The sequence below is a fragment of the Carlito syrichta genome, unplaced genomic scaffold (assembly GCF_000164805.1).
Source record: "Carlito syrichta isolate Samal-C Ts95f unplaced genomic scaffold, Tarsius_syrichta-2.0.1 Scaffold303640, whole genome shotgun sequence".
In the NCBI taxonomy this organism is placed as follows: domain Eukaryota; kingdom Metazoa; phylum Chordata; class Mammalia; order Primates; family Tarsiidae; genus Carlito; species Carlito syrichta.
Window position 1 is genome coordinate 161,197 of NW_007247736.1, and position 18,146 is coordinate 179,342.

Genomic DNA, 18,146 nt, shown 5'->3' on the forward strand with positions numbered 1-18,146 from the left:
ACGGGCTGAGGTGAGTGGATTGCCTGAGCCCGAGGGTTCGAGACCCCCCCTGGGCAACTTGACGAGACCTCATCTCTACAATATATCAAAATGAGCTGGGCGTGGTAGCCGGCGCCTGTAGTTCCAGCTACTTGGAAGGCTGAGCAGAAGGATCGCTGGAGCCCAGCAGGTCGAGGCTGCAGTGGCTCGGAGCGGCCACGGCACTCCAGTCTGGGCGACTGAGTGAGACTCCAACTAAAAAAAAAACAAAAAAAAAAGGGCTTCTTCCAGCTCTGACAGAGGGCCGTCCCAAATGGAGACAGAACTAGCAGCTTCTCCTGTTGGTGCTGGGCGTGGTGGGGGGATGGGCTGTTCAGAGGTCTACGGATGCACATGTTCTGAAAGACTCCCAGAAAGGTGCTTTTAAAAACAACACACAGGTCCAGCTGCTTGGAAGGCTGAGGCGGAAGGATCGCCTGAGCCCTCAGGTCGAGGTTGCGGTGGCCATGAGCGTGCCACAGCACTCCAACCTGGGTGACTAAATGAGACTCCAACTCAAAAACAAAAACAAAAACAAAAACAACCACATATGAGGCTGGGCGCGGTGGCTTAAGCCTGTAATCCCAGCACACTGGGAGTCCGAGGTGAGGGGATTGCCTGAGCCCACGGGTTTGAGAACAGCCTGGGCAACTTGGCGAGACCTCATCTCTGCAATAAATAGAAAATTAGCCAGGCATGGTAGCGCACAACTGTGGTTCTGGCTACTTGGAAGGCTGAGGTGGAAGGATTGCCTGAGCCCCGCAGGTTGATGATGGAGTGGCTGTGAGTGTGTCACTGCACTCCAGCCTGGGTGGCAGTGAGACTCCAACTAAACAAAACAAAACAAAAAAACCAACATATGGACCGGGCACTGTGGCTCACGCCTGTAATCCCAACACTTTGGGAGGTCATGGCGGGAGAATTGCTTGAGCCCAGGAGTTTGAGACCAATCTAGGCTACATAGCGAGACCGCATCCCTACAAAAAATGAACAAATTAGCTGGGCATGGTAGCACATGCCTGTAGTTCCAGCTACTTGGGAAGCTGAGGCAGAAAATCCCAAGCCCAGAAGGTCAAGGCTGCGGTGAACCATGATCATGCCACTGCACTCCAGCCTGGGTGCAAAGTGAGACCTTGACTCAAAAATGAAACCATCACATGTTGCGCTGTCCATGTCCAAAAGAAAGCTCTGATCCATGGACGTTCTGGGCTTCTGCCTTTTGCTTTGGAATCTCTGCAGAACTGTGGGAGGAGTCAGGCAGGGGGCTACTGGCTTGTCTTTGCCTTTGGGGACAGGGATAACCCCCAGGCTGTGGGCCCTATATCCCCACAGACAGCCTTCCTTCTGCAGTCAAACTCACCACCACCCCCGGAGGGCTCGAGAAGGAATCTTCCTAGAAATGAGGCAATCCACGTGTGCTGTTTTCCAGTCGATGGCAGTTGGCCCGACACCCCTGCCTGCCAGAGGCCTTTTGCTAGCATGCCAGCTGCTTCTGACACCTGGGGAGCCCGGCCACTCTTGCTTTGAAGTGGAGCCAACAGGGAGGTGCTGCCAACAAGAGTCTGTACGCATCCATTGGATCATGGAGGTATCCTGCGGGCCACGCCTCAGGGCTAGAGAGAAGAACTCTGGTCCAGGCTGGCCCTGGGTAGAGCCCTGTGCAGGGCGGAGCCCAGGGCAGGCAACGGGAGTGGAGAAGGTATCCTCGGCAGGGCCTGAGGGGCTGGCCACGCGGTCTCTCCCCTGCTGACTCCCAGCAGCTGGGCGGGCCTGGCTGGCTAGGAGTCAAGTGGGCGCCAAGGAAGTCGCCGCTTCCAGTCGAACCTGCTGACCCGCCAGCTTCCTCTCCACCCCGGTCAGGTTCCCGGGTCTAGTGCCATGAGCTGTGCCCGTTTTCCTACAGTTGCGGGTTAGATGACCTTGGCACCAAGTCCCAATTCCACACTCAGGGGCCAACTTAGCGTTTCTCTCTGAGTCTGTTTTCTCATCTGTAAAGAGGAGATCATCACAATTCTTATTTCACAGAATTCTTATGGACAGTTGGTGTGATGGACTTGGCCTAGTTATAACAGGTACTCAAAACAAGTGTTAGTTGTTATCAAGAGGTTTCCAATAAGTCTCCCTGGTTTAAGGTGCTGGAAGAGCCCAAAATAGAAAATAAAAATGTAGCTCAGAGGATGTAAGTGTTGCCAGTGCCATCCAGGCAGAGGCCCCCAGGCGGAAGCCAGCTATCAAGTTTTGAGTCCACTTTTGGGGACGCCAGCTCTTAGCCAGAGACAGAAAGAAGAGCCAGTTTCCATGACTGGACTTCTTTTGGGAGGTCTGGTGCCTTCATGGAGGCAGCTGAAGCGTGTCCCCGTCTGTTTGGGCGCACAGTGCACCTCTGTGGTCTTTCCTTTAATGTCAGGGCCATGAGAGAGAAGCAGCAGTGAGCAGTGCCGGGTTCATTTCAGGGAGAGAGCGAGGCGGGGAGGAAGGCTGTGTGGGTTTCCTGGGACACATGGAGAGGGTGCCCCCTTCTGCACCGTGTTGGAGGCACACTCGTGCTGCACAAGCTGCCTCGTGCCCAGACCCTCAAAGCGGCGTGGCGTGTCCAGCCCGCACCTCTGGGCACCCCAAAGTCCCCCCGCCCTGGAGTGCCCGAGAAGCCCCATCCAGGGTTGGGGGGACTCCCACGACTATAGTAATGGGAAGTACTCCTAGCAGCTTACTAGGAGCTTACTCCACCAGTACTGCACATCATTTGCTTCTCGTATGGATCCTGTGAGGTGATTTCATGGAGTGTCTTCACTGAGAACACAGAAGTTTAGAGGGGTTAAGAAACCTGCCCAAGGTCACAGGCTAGATGCAAAAGAGCTCCAAACACCGGCTTCTCTGACACTAATCACAGTCACAAGCCACCCACAGCCTTCCTGGTAAGGAAAGTGCCCTCTGGGATCTCTGGCAAGAAGCCCTTCCCTCCTCCCCCCGGGGAATCTGCTGTAGCAACTGCCTGGAAGGACTGGAGGAGGCTCAGGCCCCAGATGCGGCCTCCTCCCTGCTGAAAGGACCCGAATCCAACGTGTGGTCTGTAAGCCCCCCTTGCCTCCCTCTGCCCCCAAATGCCCCAAACTTCTGCCCGTGGGCTCCTCTCGGTTTCTCCAGGCCCTCAGTGGGGAAAGCCCAGCATCTTCCCATGCTGCCTGCTTTCCCTAGAATGCTTTGCCTCTCACTGCTCTCTGCCTAAACCCTACCATCCTTTTTGATTTAAATGAAATATTTAAAACCTCAGAAAATGACAGAATAACGTAACAAACACCCGTGTGCCCACTAGCCAGTTTTATCAGATGTAACATCCCGCCATCCCTGCTTTGATTTTTAAAAGCTTCGTGACCCGCCCTCCTGTGTGACCTGCCCTCATGCCCTCCTCTCCCCTTCCTCCCCAGGGATCACCAGCATTTACTGAAGTTTGCTGGTTTAGCTTCCTCTGCACGTTTTTAAAAATTTCTTATTTGTAGAGACAGGGTCTCAAAGGATGCCCATGGTGGTCTTGAACTCCTGGCGTCAAGCGATCCTTGGCCTCCCAAAGTGCTGGGATTCCAGGCATAGCTACCACGCCTGGGCCCTCTGCATGCTTTTATAACATATCAATTCATGGAAATGTCGATATTCAAACATAACACAGCTTTGTTCTGCTTGTTTTCAAACACTTGTTATCTTGAGACTTATCAGTATTGGTGCATAAAAACCATTTATTTTAGCTCTGAATAGAGTTCCACAACTATGGTATGCAGATGCCACACCAGGTTTTTCCTTCTGCAGAGAGGGACATGCAGATTATTCCAATGGCAGCGATTACCAGCATCGCTGCATGTTTCCTTATTCCCAGGTGTAGCTCTTGAACTTTGTAGATTTGCCAGAATTGCCTCCAAGTGATTGCGACAAATTTACACTCCTACCACAGCTTATAAGCGTTCTGACTCTACATCCTCACTGATACTTGTATTATGAGACTTTAATATTTTTGCCAATTTGATAGGTGTGAAGCAGTGTCTCCAACTTGATTGGCAGTTCCCGGATGACATGCGTTTGGGTATGCCCAAATGTTTATTAGTTGATGTTCATATCGCTGGACTGTTCGTATCTTTGGACTCTTTTTCTTTTGATTTGTAAGAATTCTTTATAAAAAAATTATTAGCTGGGCATCATGGTGTGTGCCTGTAGTCCCAGCTACTCTGGAGGCTGAGGAAAATTGCTTGAGCCCAGGAGTTCGAGTCCAGCCTGGGCAACACAGCAAGCCCTCATCTCTTAAAAAAAAAAAGCCAAAAACTTAAAGTTAAAAAAATTTTGTTTGACATTACAAATACTGGAGATTAATAAATAAAAAAAATCCTCTTACAGTCTCTGGTGTGTCTTTCCACTTTGTTATCTTTTGTTGAATACAATTTTTTTTTTTGAGTTGGAGTCTCACTCCATTGCCCAGGCTGGAGTGCAGTGTCACCCTCACAGCCACCCCAGTGTCGACCTGCTGGGCTTAGGTGATCTTTCCACTTCAGCCTTCCAAGTAGCTGGAACTATAGGCATGCACTAACATGACTGGCTAATTTTTCTGATTTATTGTAGAGATGAAGTCTCACCATGTTGCCCAGGCTGGTCTCGAACCTGTGTGCTCAGGCAATCCTCTCGTCTCCACCTCCCAAAGGGCTGGGATTACAGGCATGAGCTATTGCGCCCGGCCTAGAACATTTTAATTCTTAATTCCTTGATAGTCTAGTGGTTGGGGTTCAACAATTTCACTGCTGTGGCCAGGGTTCACTTGCCATCAGGGAATTCTTGCTTCCTCGCTGATATTTCTCCTGCCTCTAGAATGTTCACTGCTTTATCCTCAGCACACCTGGAAGAATGCCTGGCTCCTAATAGGCACTCTCCATGAACACTACGTGATTTAATAGATGAATGCAATTTTGTTTGCAGTCAGATGTATCAATCTCATCCCCTGGGCTTGAGCTTTTTGTATCTTGTGGGAGGCTGAGGTGAGTGGATTGCCTGAGCCCACGGGTTCGAGACCCGCCTGTGCAGGCAAGACCTCATCTCTACAATAAATCAAAAAATTAGCCAGGTGTGGTAGCGCGCACCTGTAATTCTGGCTACTCGGAAGGCTGAGGCAGAAGGATCACTGGAGCCCAGCAGGTCGATGCTGCAGTGGCCGGGAGCGGCCACTGCACTCCAGTCTGGGTGACAGAGTGAGACTCCAACTCAAAAAAAAAAAAAGAACTCTCTGCGGGGTGCAGTGGCTCATGCCTGTAATCCCAGCACTTTGGGAGGTGGAGGTGAGAAGATTGCCAGAGCCCAGGGGTTCGAGACCACCCTGGGCAACTTGGCAAGACCTCATTTCTACAATAAATCAAAAATATTTAGCGGGGCATGGTGTCACGTGCCTGTAGTTCCGGCTACTTGGAAGGCCAAGGGGGAAGGATCGCCTGAGCCCAGCAGGGGTCAAGGCTGCAGTAGCTGTGATCGTGCCACTGCACTCGAGCCTGGGTGACAGCATGAGATTCCAACTTAAAAAAGAAAAGAACTCTCTTGTTACTGAGTGGCCATAAAAATATTGTCTATTCTTTTGTAAGAGCATTATAGTTTTGCACTTTACACTTTGGTCTATGGTCTATGTGACACTGACTTCTGAATATGACATGAAGTAGGGATCTAATTTTATTTTTTCCCGGATGGTAATGATGCTCCCTACTGCTTCTTGAATCATCCCTTTTTCCAGTTGTTCTGCAGTATTACTGTTTTATATATCGAGTTTTTATAAATGTGTAACTGTGATCTGTCCTGTCTAGTATGGTCCATTTGTCTAATCCTTACTTTAGTACCATACTATCTGAATTATACTGACTTTGTATCTTGATAGTCTTGATATCTCATAGGGTAAGTTCATCTCTTACTAACCCTTCGAGTCCCAGATTCAACATATCTTCCTTTTGGAGAGCCCATCAGATTAGGTTTCATCTACAAAGGGTGACAAAAAAATGTATACACACTTTAAGAAAGGAAAAAACTGTATTAAAATAGTAATGCTCAATATATACCGATAACATAAGATGAACACAAGTCACATTTGATTTCTGCAATCATAAGAGGTGCTCAAAGTAGTTACCATCGGCATCCAGACACTTCTGATTATGGTGGACTACTACAGGACTTGTTAGGCACGTTGGAGGTTCTGTTGCATACTCATGCCTTCAGTGTTGTTGTACTTACACAATGTTCTCGAATTTCTTTCTCTCTTTGAGTTGGAGTCTCGCTCTGTCGCCCAGACTGTAGTGCAGTGGCCGCTCCCGGCCGCCCCAGCCTCGAACTGCTGGGCTCCGGAGATCCTTCCGCCTCAGCCTTCCAAGTAGCTGGAATTACAGGCATGCGCTACCATGCCTGGCTGATTTTTTGATTTATTGTAGAGATGAGGTCTTGCTGCCCAGGTGGGTCTTGAACCCGCGGGCTCAGGCAATCCACTCACCTCAGCCTCCCAAAGGCGCGGGATTACAGGCTGAGCCACCAAGCCCGGCTTAATTTCAAATACCACTTCAAAAAACAGTCTCGTGCTCCCTAAATGACAATGGTGCTTCCACCATTTTCTTTGACTATCCTGCCTGTTGCATGGTGAGGCTAGCATTCATTTGATTTTTTTTTTTTGAGTTGGAGTCTCATCCTGTTGCCCAGACTGAGGTGTAGTGACACATTCCCGGCCACCACAGCCTCGACCTGCTGGGCTCCGGTGATCCTTCCACCTCAGCTTTCCAAGTACCTGGAACTACAGGCATATGCTACCACGCCCAGCAAATTTTTTTGATTTTTTTATTGTAGATCTGAGGTCTCACCAAGTTGCCCAGGCGAATCTCGAACCCGTGGGCTCAGGCAATCCACTTGCCTCGGCCTCCCAAAGTGCTGGGATTACAGGCTGAGCATTCGCTTGATTAATGCCATCTTTTTTTTTTTTTTGAGTTGGAGTCTCACTTTGTTGCCCAGACTGGAATGCAGTAACACGCTCTTGGCCACTGCAGCCTCGACCTGCTGGGTTCTGGCAATCCTTCCACTCAACCTTCCAAGTAGCTGGAACTACAGGTGTGTGCTACCACGCCTGGCTAATTTTTTTGATTTACTGTAGATGAGGTCTCGCCAAGTTGCCCAGGCAGGTTTGAATCCATGGGCTCAGGCAATTTACTCACCTTGGCCTCCCAAAGCACGGGATTACAGGCTGAGCCACCAAGCCCAGCTTAATGCCATCTTTTAAGCAAACATTATACTACACATTGCTACCATAATTCAATTCAACTTTGAAAAGTAATACATAGGTAATGGCTCTTAAAATGTGTATACATTTTTTTTGGCACCTCTCGGTATTAAGTATCTGCTGCTCTATCAGTTTGTAAGTTCCTTCGAGGTGGGACAACATCTGTTTCAGTTACTGTCATAGCCAATCCACAAAGCACAATGTCTGGCACATAACAGGCATTCAGTAGATATTTGGGGAATGAAAGAATGGGGAAGGAAAAGAGAGTCTGTTGAGGGAAAGATCTTCTGGTGCAACAGTGATACAGGCAGAAGATCTTGGGGAGAGACACCAAGAAAGCATGATGCTGTATCCTCAAGGCTTGGCTCGAGATCTGGCAGGTACTAGGTGCTCAGTAAACACTCGTACACTGAATATAGGAATGAAATACCAGGTTGTTGTTATTGTTATTATTATGATCATTATTTTGAGTTGGAGTCTCACTCTGTCACCCAGGCTGGAGTGCAGTGGCATGCTCCTGGCCACCACAGCCTTGATCTGTCTGGTTCAGGGGGTCCTTCCGCCTCAGCCTTCCAAGTAGCTGGAACTACAGGCGCACACTACCATGTCCTGCTAAATTTTTTGATTTGCTGTAGAGACGAGGTCTCAACAAGTTGCCCAGGCTGGTCTTGAACCCCTGAGCTCAGGCAATCCTCTCGCCTTCACCTCCCAAAGTGCTGGGATTACAGGCTTGAGCCATTGCGCCCGGCTTTGGTTATGATTTTTTTAAATGGGTAAGTTTTTTGAGGGCCACATGACAGGTATTTTACATGAATCATCTCATTAAATCCTTAAAATCACTTCTATCAGGTGGCTGCTATAGTAATTTCCATTTTACAGATGAGGAAATTGAGGCTTAGAGAAGTTAAATAACTTGATGGGGGTCACAAGGCAGCAAGTAAAGGAATTGGGGTTTGAATCCAGAGCTGTCTGGCTCCAGCACCTCAGTTCACCTTTAGGCTACACTGGGGCTGTGTGACCCAGGGACCAGCTGAAAAGCTACTCTCTTGAACGGGGTGAGTAGCTATGTCAAAAACTAGATTCCTTAGGCGTTTATGTGCTTTTAAGGCACGGTATGTATATATTACATAATCATGGTAGCAGAGCTTTTTCTGTTAAGCATGGAATATTCACTAGGGGTGCTTGCCTTGGCTGAGGGATAAGTTAACTAGTGTTTCAGATGACAAAAGAGAGGGGAATGTAACTCCTTTTTTTTGAGTTGGAGTCTCACTCTGTTACCCAGACTGGAGTGCAGTGGCCGCTCCCAGCCACCGCAGCCTTGACCTGCTGGGCTCCGGCGATCCTTCCGCCTCAGCCTTCCAAGTAGCTGGAACTACAGGCGCGCACTACCATGCCCGGCTAATTTTTTTGATTTATTGTAGAGATGAGGTCTCGCCAAGTTACCCAGGTGGGTCTCGAACCCACGGGCTCAGGCAATCCACTCACCTCAGCCTCCTAAGGCACAGGATTATAGGCTGAGCCACCGAGCCCGGCATGTAACTCCTTTTAATCCAACCAATTCTAAAATGTCAGGACGAGACTGGCGGGCAATGCTTTAAGTCAGCGGTCTTCAAGTGTGCTTCCCAGACCATCAGCATCACCAGGGAATTTTCTAGAGATACAAACTCTTGAGCCCCACCCCAGAACTGCCGAACTCTAGGGACATGGCCCAACTATGTGTGGCTTGACAGGCCCTGCAGGCGATTCTGATGCATGCTAAAGTTTGAGAACCACTGTTTGAAATCGTCACCCTTGGCACTGGGCCTTCCAATACCGTTGTCACTTAAGCCTCAAATGATTTACAGGTGTGATATCCCCTTGGCCCAGCTGGGAGGAGGTCAGCGCCTGCAGCAAATCATAAGCACTCCCGTCTTTACTGGATGTTTTTGTTATACAGTATTTTCTGAGTGCTATGAAGTGAAAAAAGGCCAGAAAGCACTGCCTTTGGGAATTCAGGAACTTCTTATTTATTTTTTTAGGACTCTGGTAACAATAATAATGCCAACATTATTGTAAGGCAAAAATTATTTATTGGATGTCTACAATGTGCTTAGCAATTTATATGTTGTTGTTGAAATCTCACAAATGAGTGGGTGCAATGGCTCACACCTATAATCCCGGCACTCTGGGAGGCTGAGGTGGGAGGACTGCTTGAGCCCAGGAGCTTGAGACTAGCCTGCACATAGCGAGACCTCATCTCTAATAACAACAAAACAAGCCGGGTTCAGTGGCTCAGCCTGTAATCCTGCGCCTTGGGAGGCTGAGGTGAGTGGATTGCCTAAGCCCGCGGGTTTCAGACCCACCTGGGCAACTTGGTGAGACCTCATCTCTACAATAAATCAAAAAATCAGCCGGGCGTGGTAGTGTGCGCCAGTAGTTCCGGCTACTCGGAAGGCTGAGGTGGAAGGATTGCCGGAGACCAGTGGGTCAAGGCTAAAGTGACTGGGAGCGGCCACTGTACTCCAGTCTGGGCGACAGAGTGAGACTCCAACTCAAAAAAAACCCCAACAAAACAATCTCAAAAACACCCAATGGATTAGTTACTATTATTACTATCCTCATTTTATAGATTTGAAAACAGGGCTTGGATAGGTTAAAAGATATCCTCAGTCGGTCTTGGTGGCTCAGCCGGCCACTGCACTCCAGTCTGGGGACTTCAAGGTCATCCAGTTAGTGGGGGAACAGGTGGAATGTACACCCGATCTTTCTAATGCTATGGTGCCTGTGCTCTTGTAGGTCAAGGTTAATACTACTACTTCTAAGATTTATTGCAAATTTACTCTGTGCCAGCCACTTCTTTTTTTGGAGTCAGAGTCTCACTCTGTCGCCCAAGCTGAAGTGCAATGGCACACTCATGGCCACTGCAGCCTCGACTGGCTGGGCTCCGGCGATCCTTCCGCTTCAGCCTTCCACATAGCTGGAACTACAGGTGCGCACTACCACGTCTGCTAATTTTTTGATTTATTATAGAGATGAGGTCTCGAACCCATGGGCTCAGGCAATCCACTCATCTTGGCCTCCCAAAGTGCTGGGATTATAGATGTGAGCAACTGCATTGGCCAGCCAGCCACTTTTTAAAGCACATCATATTGTAATGCTCCTTCAATCATTACAATTATTATTATTCCCATTTTACAAATGAGCAAACTGAGGCTCAAAGAAATGAAATACCTTTCCCAAGCGCACAAACTAGTAATCCGTGGAAACCAGGATTTGAACTCAAGAAGCCTGGCTCCAAAACTGCATGCTCTTCACCATCAGGAAAGCTTCTTCATCCTTGGAGGACGGCGATGCTATGGGGATCATTTAGGGATAAAATTACTTAACCGCTGCAAGTGCCGCAGGAATGTGTGAGGTGGAGGGGAATCTCTGGTGGGGCTGCTGTCATGGAGTCTGTTTGCGTTTTCCTTTCCTGTGTTTCCAGCTCACACCTGCTGCCCCAGGGCCTGGCCATGATGCTTGTAGCACATGAGGCAGGCGTGTGTGGAGACACCATGCCCTTGAACAGGCTCTGGCTTACAGCTGCCGGAGGATCACATTCTTTTACACACACATCATCACAGACCGGAGGCTCTTTCTGCAGCCTGTCCCCAGACTTCAGGGTCCTGAATCGAAGAAGCCTGGCAGTGAGACGGGAGAGGGCAGTCTCTCTTCTAGCTATGGTAGCCGCCTCCAAGGCTTAACCACCCCCATTTGTGATTCTGGTCAGATGCTTGGGCATGTGTGGGGAAGCTGGGATCCTGACCTTCAGGACGTAATGAGGACAGCTTAACAATCTGAGAGCTCTTCCTGGGTTGTATAAAGTTTTTTCTGCATACTCACCAGCTGAAGCAGAATGGGGAAAGAATGGCATTGAGGAGTGGGTTGACCGAGAAGCTTGATGCTCACATGTAGTGAGAAAAACTCTGCCCTAATTCTAAGTGCAGCTCTAACTTTGCAGCCAGTCTCCTGTGGATTACCCAGGCCATTGTGTTGTTTCTACTCACATTCTTATAATTCTCTCACACTGCCATTGACATGGACTGACTTTTTCCTCTGCACACTGCAAGGTCTGAGATTGCTCTCCGACAGCAGGCCTCCAGTAGGAGTGGGTAAGCTTCTAGCCACAGTGGAGGAATGCCACTCGAGAAGCCCCTTGGTATCCATGACTGTATCAAGTACACTTACGCCTTGGCATCAGGAAGGTGTAGTCCTGACAGGAGCCTATCATTTATATGCCAATCTTGCAGTGCTTATAAACGTCAGAGTGTTTGGAAGGGCCTGGGGAGATGGGGGGGGAGTGAATGCAGATATGAGGCCGCTGGGGTTAAGAAGATTCTAGAAGGCTCACTCTCATAAGCTCGCCACGTACCTTTCAGGAATGGATCGATAGAAACCAAGGTGATATGTCACAAAGTAGTAGCAACCAGAGACTGGTACCCAAGCATTCTCCTTGTAAATCACGTTTCTTGAGGGACAGAAACTGTATCTTATTCGTTTCAACATCCCCAGTGTGCAGAATAGCTCCTGGCACAAAACCAGCACAGAACTCTTTGATGAGATGAAGCACTGCCACAAGCTGTAACGTGGATGAACCTTGAAAACATTATGCAAGTGAAAGAAACCAATCACAAAGGACCGCATATTATACAATTCTATTTTCTTGAAATATCCAGTGAGTAAATCTATGAAGACAGAAAGTAGATTAGTGGACGTGCAGGGCTGGGGAGGATGGGGGACTTGAGAGTAATGCTAAGGGGTGCCGGATTTCTTTTTGGAATAATGAAAATGTTCTAAAATTGACTGTGATGATGGATGCGCCACCTAGGAATATACTAAAAGCCACTGAAATCTACACTTTCCTTTTTATTTTATTTTTTTGAGTTGGAGTCTCATTCTGTTGCCCAGACTGGAGTGCAGTGTGGCACACTCATGGTCACCTCAGCCTCGATCAGCTAATTTTTGATTTATTGTAAGCTGGTCTCAAACCCCTGAGCTCAGGAAATCCACTCACCTTGGCCTCCCAAAGTGCTGGAATTACAGGCTGAGCCACCGAGCCCAGTCAAACTCAGCATTCTTTTTTTTTTGTTTTTTTTTTTTGAGTTGGAGTCTCACTCTGTCACCCAGACTGGAGTGCAGTGGCCACTCCCGGCCACCGCAGCCTCGACCTGCTGGGTTCCAGTGATTCTTTCGCCTCAGCCTTCCAAGTAGCCGGAACTACAGGCGCGTGCTACCATGCCCAGCTAATTTTTTTTGGATTTATTGTAGAGATGAGGTCTCACCAAGTTGCCCAGGCAGGTCTCGAACCCGCAGGCTCAGGCAATCCACTCACCTCAGCCTCTCAAAGCGCGGGATTACAGGCTGAGCCGCCAAGCCTGGCTCAAATTCAGCAATCTTAAAGACTAAACTTAAGTAGGAAGGTTGGCTATCACTCTAACTAGGGAAATTCTAAAGAAAAGGAGCCAAAAGTGTGAGTGCATATGCCCCAGGAGGGCAGTAGGATCGCTACCAACCCTGTCTGCTACTGAATCACTATCACTTTGCATAGTACCTAAATACACACTAGACCCTCCATAAATGTCTGTGGAATGAGGGAATGCATGAACAAAGGAACAACTGAATATTCCTGCCTAGCATTTTAAATGATTCTAACAGTGCCTGGTTCTAAGCAGCTCTAAGAACAAGAATCAGCAATTCTATCCTATATTCATTGGTTTATTCATCAAATACTTCTTTAACAGCTTTCTGGGATACAATTCACATACCATACACTTCACCTATTGAAAGTGTAAAATTCGGCCCGGTGCAGTGCCTCAAACCTGTAATCCTAGCACTCTGGGAGGCCTGAGGCAAGAGGATTGCCTGAGCTCAGGGGTTCAAGACAAGCCTGAGCAAAAAATAAGCCAGGCATGGTAGGCTGTGCCTGTAGTTCTGGCTACTTGGAAGGCTAAGGCAGAAGGATTGCCAGAGCCCAGCAGGTAGAGGCTGTGGTGGCCGTGAGTGTGCCACCACGGCACTCCAGCCTGGGTAATGGAGTGAGATTCTGACTCACTGAGTTTTTGCCAAAAAATGCTGAGTTTTTGCCAAAAAATATTTTGGGGCTGAATCTTCTTTAAAATGATCTAAATGTGAAGCTAACTCCACTTGGCTGCTTTTAAATTACAAGAGTAATCTCCCATGCTTTTTTTCAGCTAAGAAAAAAAAATTTCTAATCTCCTCTGGATAGCAGATAAGCTAAAACTATAAAACCTGAACTACAGCTTTGTAGTGGCCAGTTGCCATTGGGAAAGATAAGCATCTGTTGAATAATGAGGGGGAAAAACCTACACAGTTGTGGGTGTGTGATCACTGAACAGGTTTCGCACCTGATCAGCAAAATTATTCATGAGCCGTGAACTGCGAAACATCCTCTTCCCGAGTGAGGCTGTGTCCGCTGCTGGTGGCAGGAGATTCCCCACCTTCCAGGTCAGTAGAGGAGGTGGTTGGATCATTTCAAAGGAGCGAGGTGATTCCTGGTGCGGCAGGGCAAGGCCACCACACAGACGTGATGCCAAGCAGGACGGACACAGGGAGACTCTCGGTTGTCTCATGCTCCTGCCTCCTTGCTCTGGATTCAAGTGACCTCAGGCTCAGCAGGCCTCTGCTACTTATAAGCTCTCAGGAAATTTGGGTGACAGAGATCACCTCCTCGAGCCTCAGTTTCCTCTTCAGTGACGTGGGCAGTAGCAGTCCTCCAGGCCCAACTCAACTCTCTTCATCACTGCCGATTCTTGTCCCCTCTTTTTCTCAGAATATCCTCGTGTGTGTGTGTGTGTGTGTGTGTGTGTGTGTGTGTGTGTGTGTGTGTGGTGAGTTTTGTTTTTTGAGGTTTTTTTTGTTCTTTCTCACTACTCCCAACCACCCTCCAACTCTCTTCAGACCCCAAGATTCCCCAGAGAAACCACAAAGAATCATTGTAAGGGGAAGTAACAGTTTTTATAAGAATTAAGTGAGATCACCTCTTATCAACAAGGGTGCCTGAACGAAGCATATTTGTATACCTAACCCTTAACTGTAAAATATTGATTATATAAAAAAAAAAGAATTAAGTGAGATAATTAAGGTCAATAAATTTAAATGGGACAGTGAAGGAAAATGCATCCACTATGATGTAGGGAAGCTGTGAATTCTTCAGAAAAACGAGATCTTTTGCAACCCTGCCCTAGGTTCTGTGTTAAACAAGTAAAAGTCAACTGAGGCATAGCCCAATGAAATCATGTGATTAAAAAATGTGAGTGCCAGTGAAACCAAACACAGAAATTCGTGGCTTCTAGCAATTTCTGCCAAGTCCTAGTGCTGGGGTCATCTTGAAAACCGTTTTTTAGTGTGAATAACACAATGTGCCCTTCCCTCAATGGGCACTTTATCCCCTTCTAGTCTCCAACCTCAATCCTCTTCATCACAAGTCACTGCCAACCCTTTCCCCCTCTTTAACCCTTTCCTCTTTTCTCAGAATATCCTCTAGGGGTGTGTGTGTGTGTGTGTGTGTGTGTGTGTGTGTGTGTGTGTGTGTGTGTGTGTGTGTGTGTGTGTGTGTGTGTGTTTTGGTTGTTTTTTTGTTTGCCTCTTCCTCTCATCCTCCAGCTCTGTTTCAGACCCCAAGGCTCCACACAGACACCGTCAAGGATCATTTGGCTTCCCTTTGAAAATGCAAAGTATCAATATCTGTCTGGGGACGGGGGACATCCCTTATCAACAAGGGTGCCTGAACAATGCATATCTGTATACTTAACCCTTAATTGTCCCCCACAATTTTAAAATAAAAAATATATTTAAAAAAAAGAAAAGAAAATGCAGAGTATTATGCTTTGGGGCAAATCCCAAATAGACCCCTCTCCAAATGCCAGCTTCTTCCCTAATTTTTGTCATTTGTGTACATCTCAGGTTTCTTTTTTGAGTCAGAGTCTCACTCCATTGCCCAGACTGGAATGCAGCGGCACACTCATGGCCACCCCAGTGTCGACCTGCTGGGCTCTGGCGATCCTTCTGCCTCAGCCTTCCAAATAGCCGCAACTATAGGTGCATGCTCCCACGCCCAGCTAATTTTTGATTCATTGTAGAGATGAGGTCTCACCAAGTTGCCTGAATTGGTCTCAAACCTGCGGGCTCAGGCAATCCATTCACCTCGGCCTCCCAAAGTCCTGGGATTACAGGCTGAGCCACCGAGCCCGGCCCATCTCAGGTTTCTTTCAGAAGCAGTGGCCCACAGAGAGCCAAGCTTATTTTAAGGGTTCAGGACACGTACCTGGCTGCCTTCTGAGTGAGCTCCAGTGGGAAGTCAGGGCACAGCAACTGCAGCAAACAGTGATATTCTTTCATGGTCAGCAGATCTGAAGTAGAAATGGGGAGAAACACGTTAGGTCTGTGCATTTCAAGTTGCTGTTATCTTTTTGGCTATTTCATGGGCTTCAGACCTACTCTTGGTAGAGCCACTCTTTTAAATGTGAATCGGTGTTAAGGGTATGCTGGCCGCTAACCTCCAGGGGTGACATTTTAAGATCAATATTTCCACAAAGCTTTTCCTGGGTGGGAGGCACCCAGTTACAACATTCTGACCAAAAGAGCTTTGCTGGTGTGATGGTCAAGTGAAAAGAGGAAACAAGAGAGGTACTTTATATCAGCTTTCTTAGTTTGGTTTTCCTTGTACATAAAAATCTGGAAGAACAAATCATTTCAAAGCTAGTTAAGTTTGCTGAATTCTCTTTGGCTTGCTAACATTCACCACCACATGACCAAATACCATGCACAGAATATCTTGAAGCACCACTGAGGCAAACAGCCTTGCAGTGTATGAAAGAGAAGAATACAGTATAGAAACCCACAGACCTTATTACTCTGTCATCCAGCATTGCAGCAGGCTGGCTTATCTTGGATGCCTACACACAAATCTGGCTATCCTATTACCGGAAGCCAAGATAAAGGTCCAAGATACACAATCAAGGCAACCAAATGAATCCTAAGATACAGAAGCAGTGCTTTGGGAGAGACAAACCAGGGTTAGGCTCTGTGGTCCGGCAGAGAACCCAGAGAAACACATCTTAAAGAGGTGTATGAGATCTCAAGGGAGAAGAAATACACTGATGCTTTCAATGTTTTGTTACAGTGGGAATCAGGGCACAGCAACTGCAGCAGTGATATTCTTGCATGGTCAGCAGATCTGAAGTAGAAATGGGGAGGAACACATTAGGAACATGTTTTGTTACTGCATGTACCGAAGCCGAAATGTTTGAGATCAGCCAGGGATCTGTAAGTATCACCATATACCAAAGCGTTTCACGTATGGAAGGACGTGGTAACACCAGAGCAAAAGCAACCCACCCAGAAGCCAGCCTGCTGGGAGGAGGAGGCGCAAGAGGAGGGAATCCAGAGGGCATGGCTGCATTTGGGAATGAAGATGATGATCGCAGGCACTTGGTTTCTTTGGACCTAAGTTAGCCCAAGCCACAGGCATCCAGATCTCTTGCCCCTGCTAGCTCGGTTGATGCTTTGCCAAGACAAAACCCCCAAATCGCTAGGGTTAGGCCTAGGTTCCTACTACTTTTTCATCAAGGCTCACTTCAAGGTGGGGGCAGAGAGTTTGACTAACCACACTGCCAAAGTCAGGGACACCACAGGCACAGACTCAGGCTCAGTGTAGGTCAAAGGATCAAGATGGCTTCTGTGGCCTTCGTCTTGGCCACAGTGGGGTGTGCTCCTTCCTCTCCTCTCTGGCCTGACCTCGGGCACAGCCTGGCAGGAGATCTTGTTCTTCAAGGGAGGAGTAATAGCCACTCATGGTCTCCAGACTTGGGGTGAGGAACAAGACAGGCAAAGGGAAGGGAGAAAAGCCACCGAGTCTCATGCACTCCCACTTTATTCTTATTACAGGGTTCCCTGTAGAGAGAGGAGTGATTTCTGCCAGGCAGTGAATAAAGGAAAGTTCTATCTTTGAATCATCAGTGTTTTTCTTGGCTAAACTTTGGTGAATATATCTGACAGCATCTTAGAAGAGTCGCATTGTTTCACAGGAATTCACATTTGTCCCCTAAATTACCTACAAAATATCCTTGGGAAGATGAAGAGGGGGAAGGAAAATGAGAAGTCTAGAGAGAGAAAGAGAGATATTTAATTAAGAAGGACAATGCGAGAAATTAGTGTTAGCCTCCTGATTTCCAGACCTTAGCCCTCTCTGGGTTCTTGATGATGTTCCAACCAATGTTGGACTTCAAATACTTGCTTCCCAAGGACAGATAAATGATTTACAAAAATCACTCTGTACTTCTCAAATGCAACAAATGTTCTCGAAAATACTAAAGGCAGGCTGGGCGTGGTGGCTCAAGTCTGTAATCCCAGCACTTTGGGAGGCTAAGAGGATTGCCTGAACCCATGGGTTCGAGACCAGCCTGGGTAACTTGGCGAGATCTCATCTCTACAATGAATCAAAAAATTAGCCAGGTGTGGTAGCACATGCCTGTAGCTCCGGCTACTTAAAAGGCTGAGACAGAAGGACTGCCTGAGCCCAGCGGGTCGACACTGGGGTGACCATGCGCATGCCACTGTACTCCAGCCTGGGCGACAGAGTGAGACTTCAACTCAAAAAAAAAAAATACTAAAGGCAGAATACAACCTGCTCACCACTTCTGAAACTTGACTCTCCTAAATGTTAGTTGAGGAAGACAGATAAAGAGAGTAATGAAAATGCAAGCATATCAACTTATTTTAATTGTGGGAAAGGAGTTCTATTTCTTTTTTTTAGTGATGGTTTTTTTTTTTTCTGAGTTGGAGTCTCACTCTGTTGCCCAGACTGGAGTGCAGTGGCCGC

The 18,146-nt window shown here is 47.7% G+C and overlaps 1 protein-coding gene across 3 annotated transcripts in view; it reads right to left on the reverse strand.

The window, feature by feature from the left end:
* The window catches only part of CUNH11orf49 (chromosome unknown C11orf49 homolog), a 227,722-nt gene that overhangs the window by 11,326 nt on the left and 198,250 nt on the right, over positions 1-18,146 (reverse strand). For all 3 annotated transcript variants that reach the window (XM_008058838.2, XM_021712760.1, XM_021712761.1), the window contains one exon: positions 15,591-15,675. In XM_008058838.2, the coding sequence (XP_008057029.1) occupies positions 15,591-15,675 (85 nt within the window). The remainder of the gene's footprint in view (positions 1-15,590; positions 15,676-18,146) is intronic.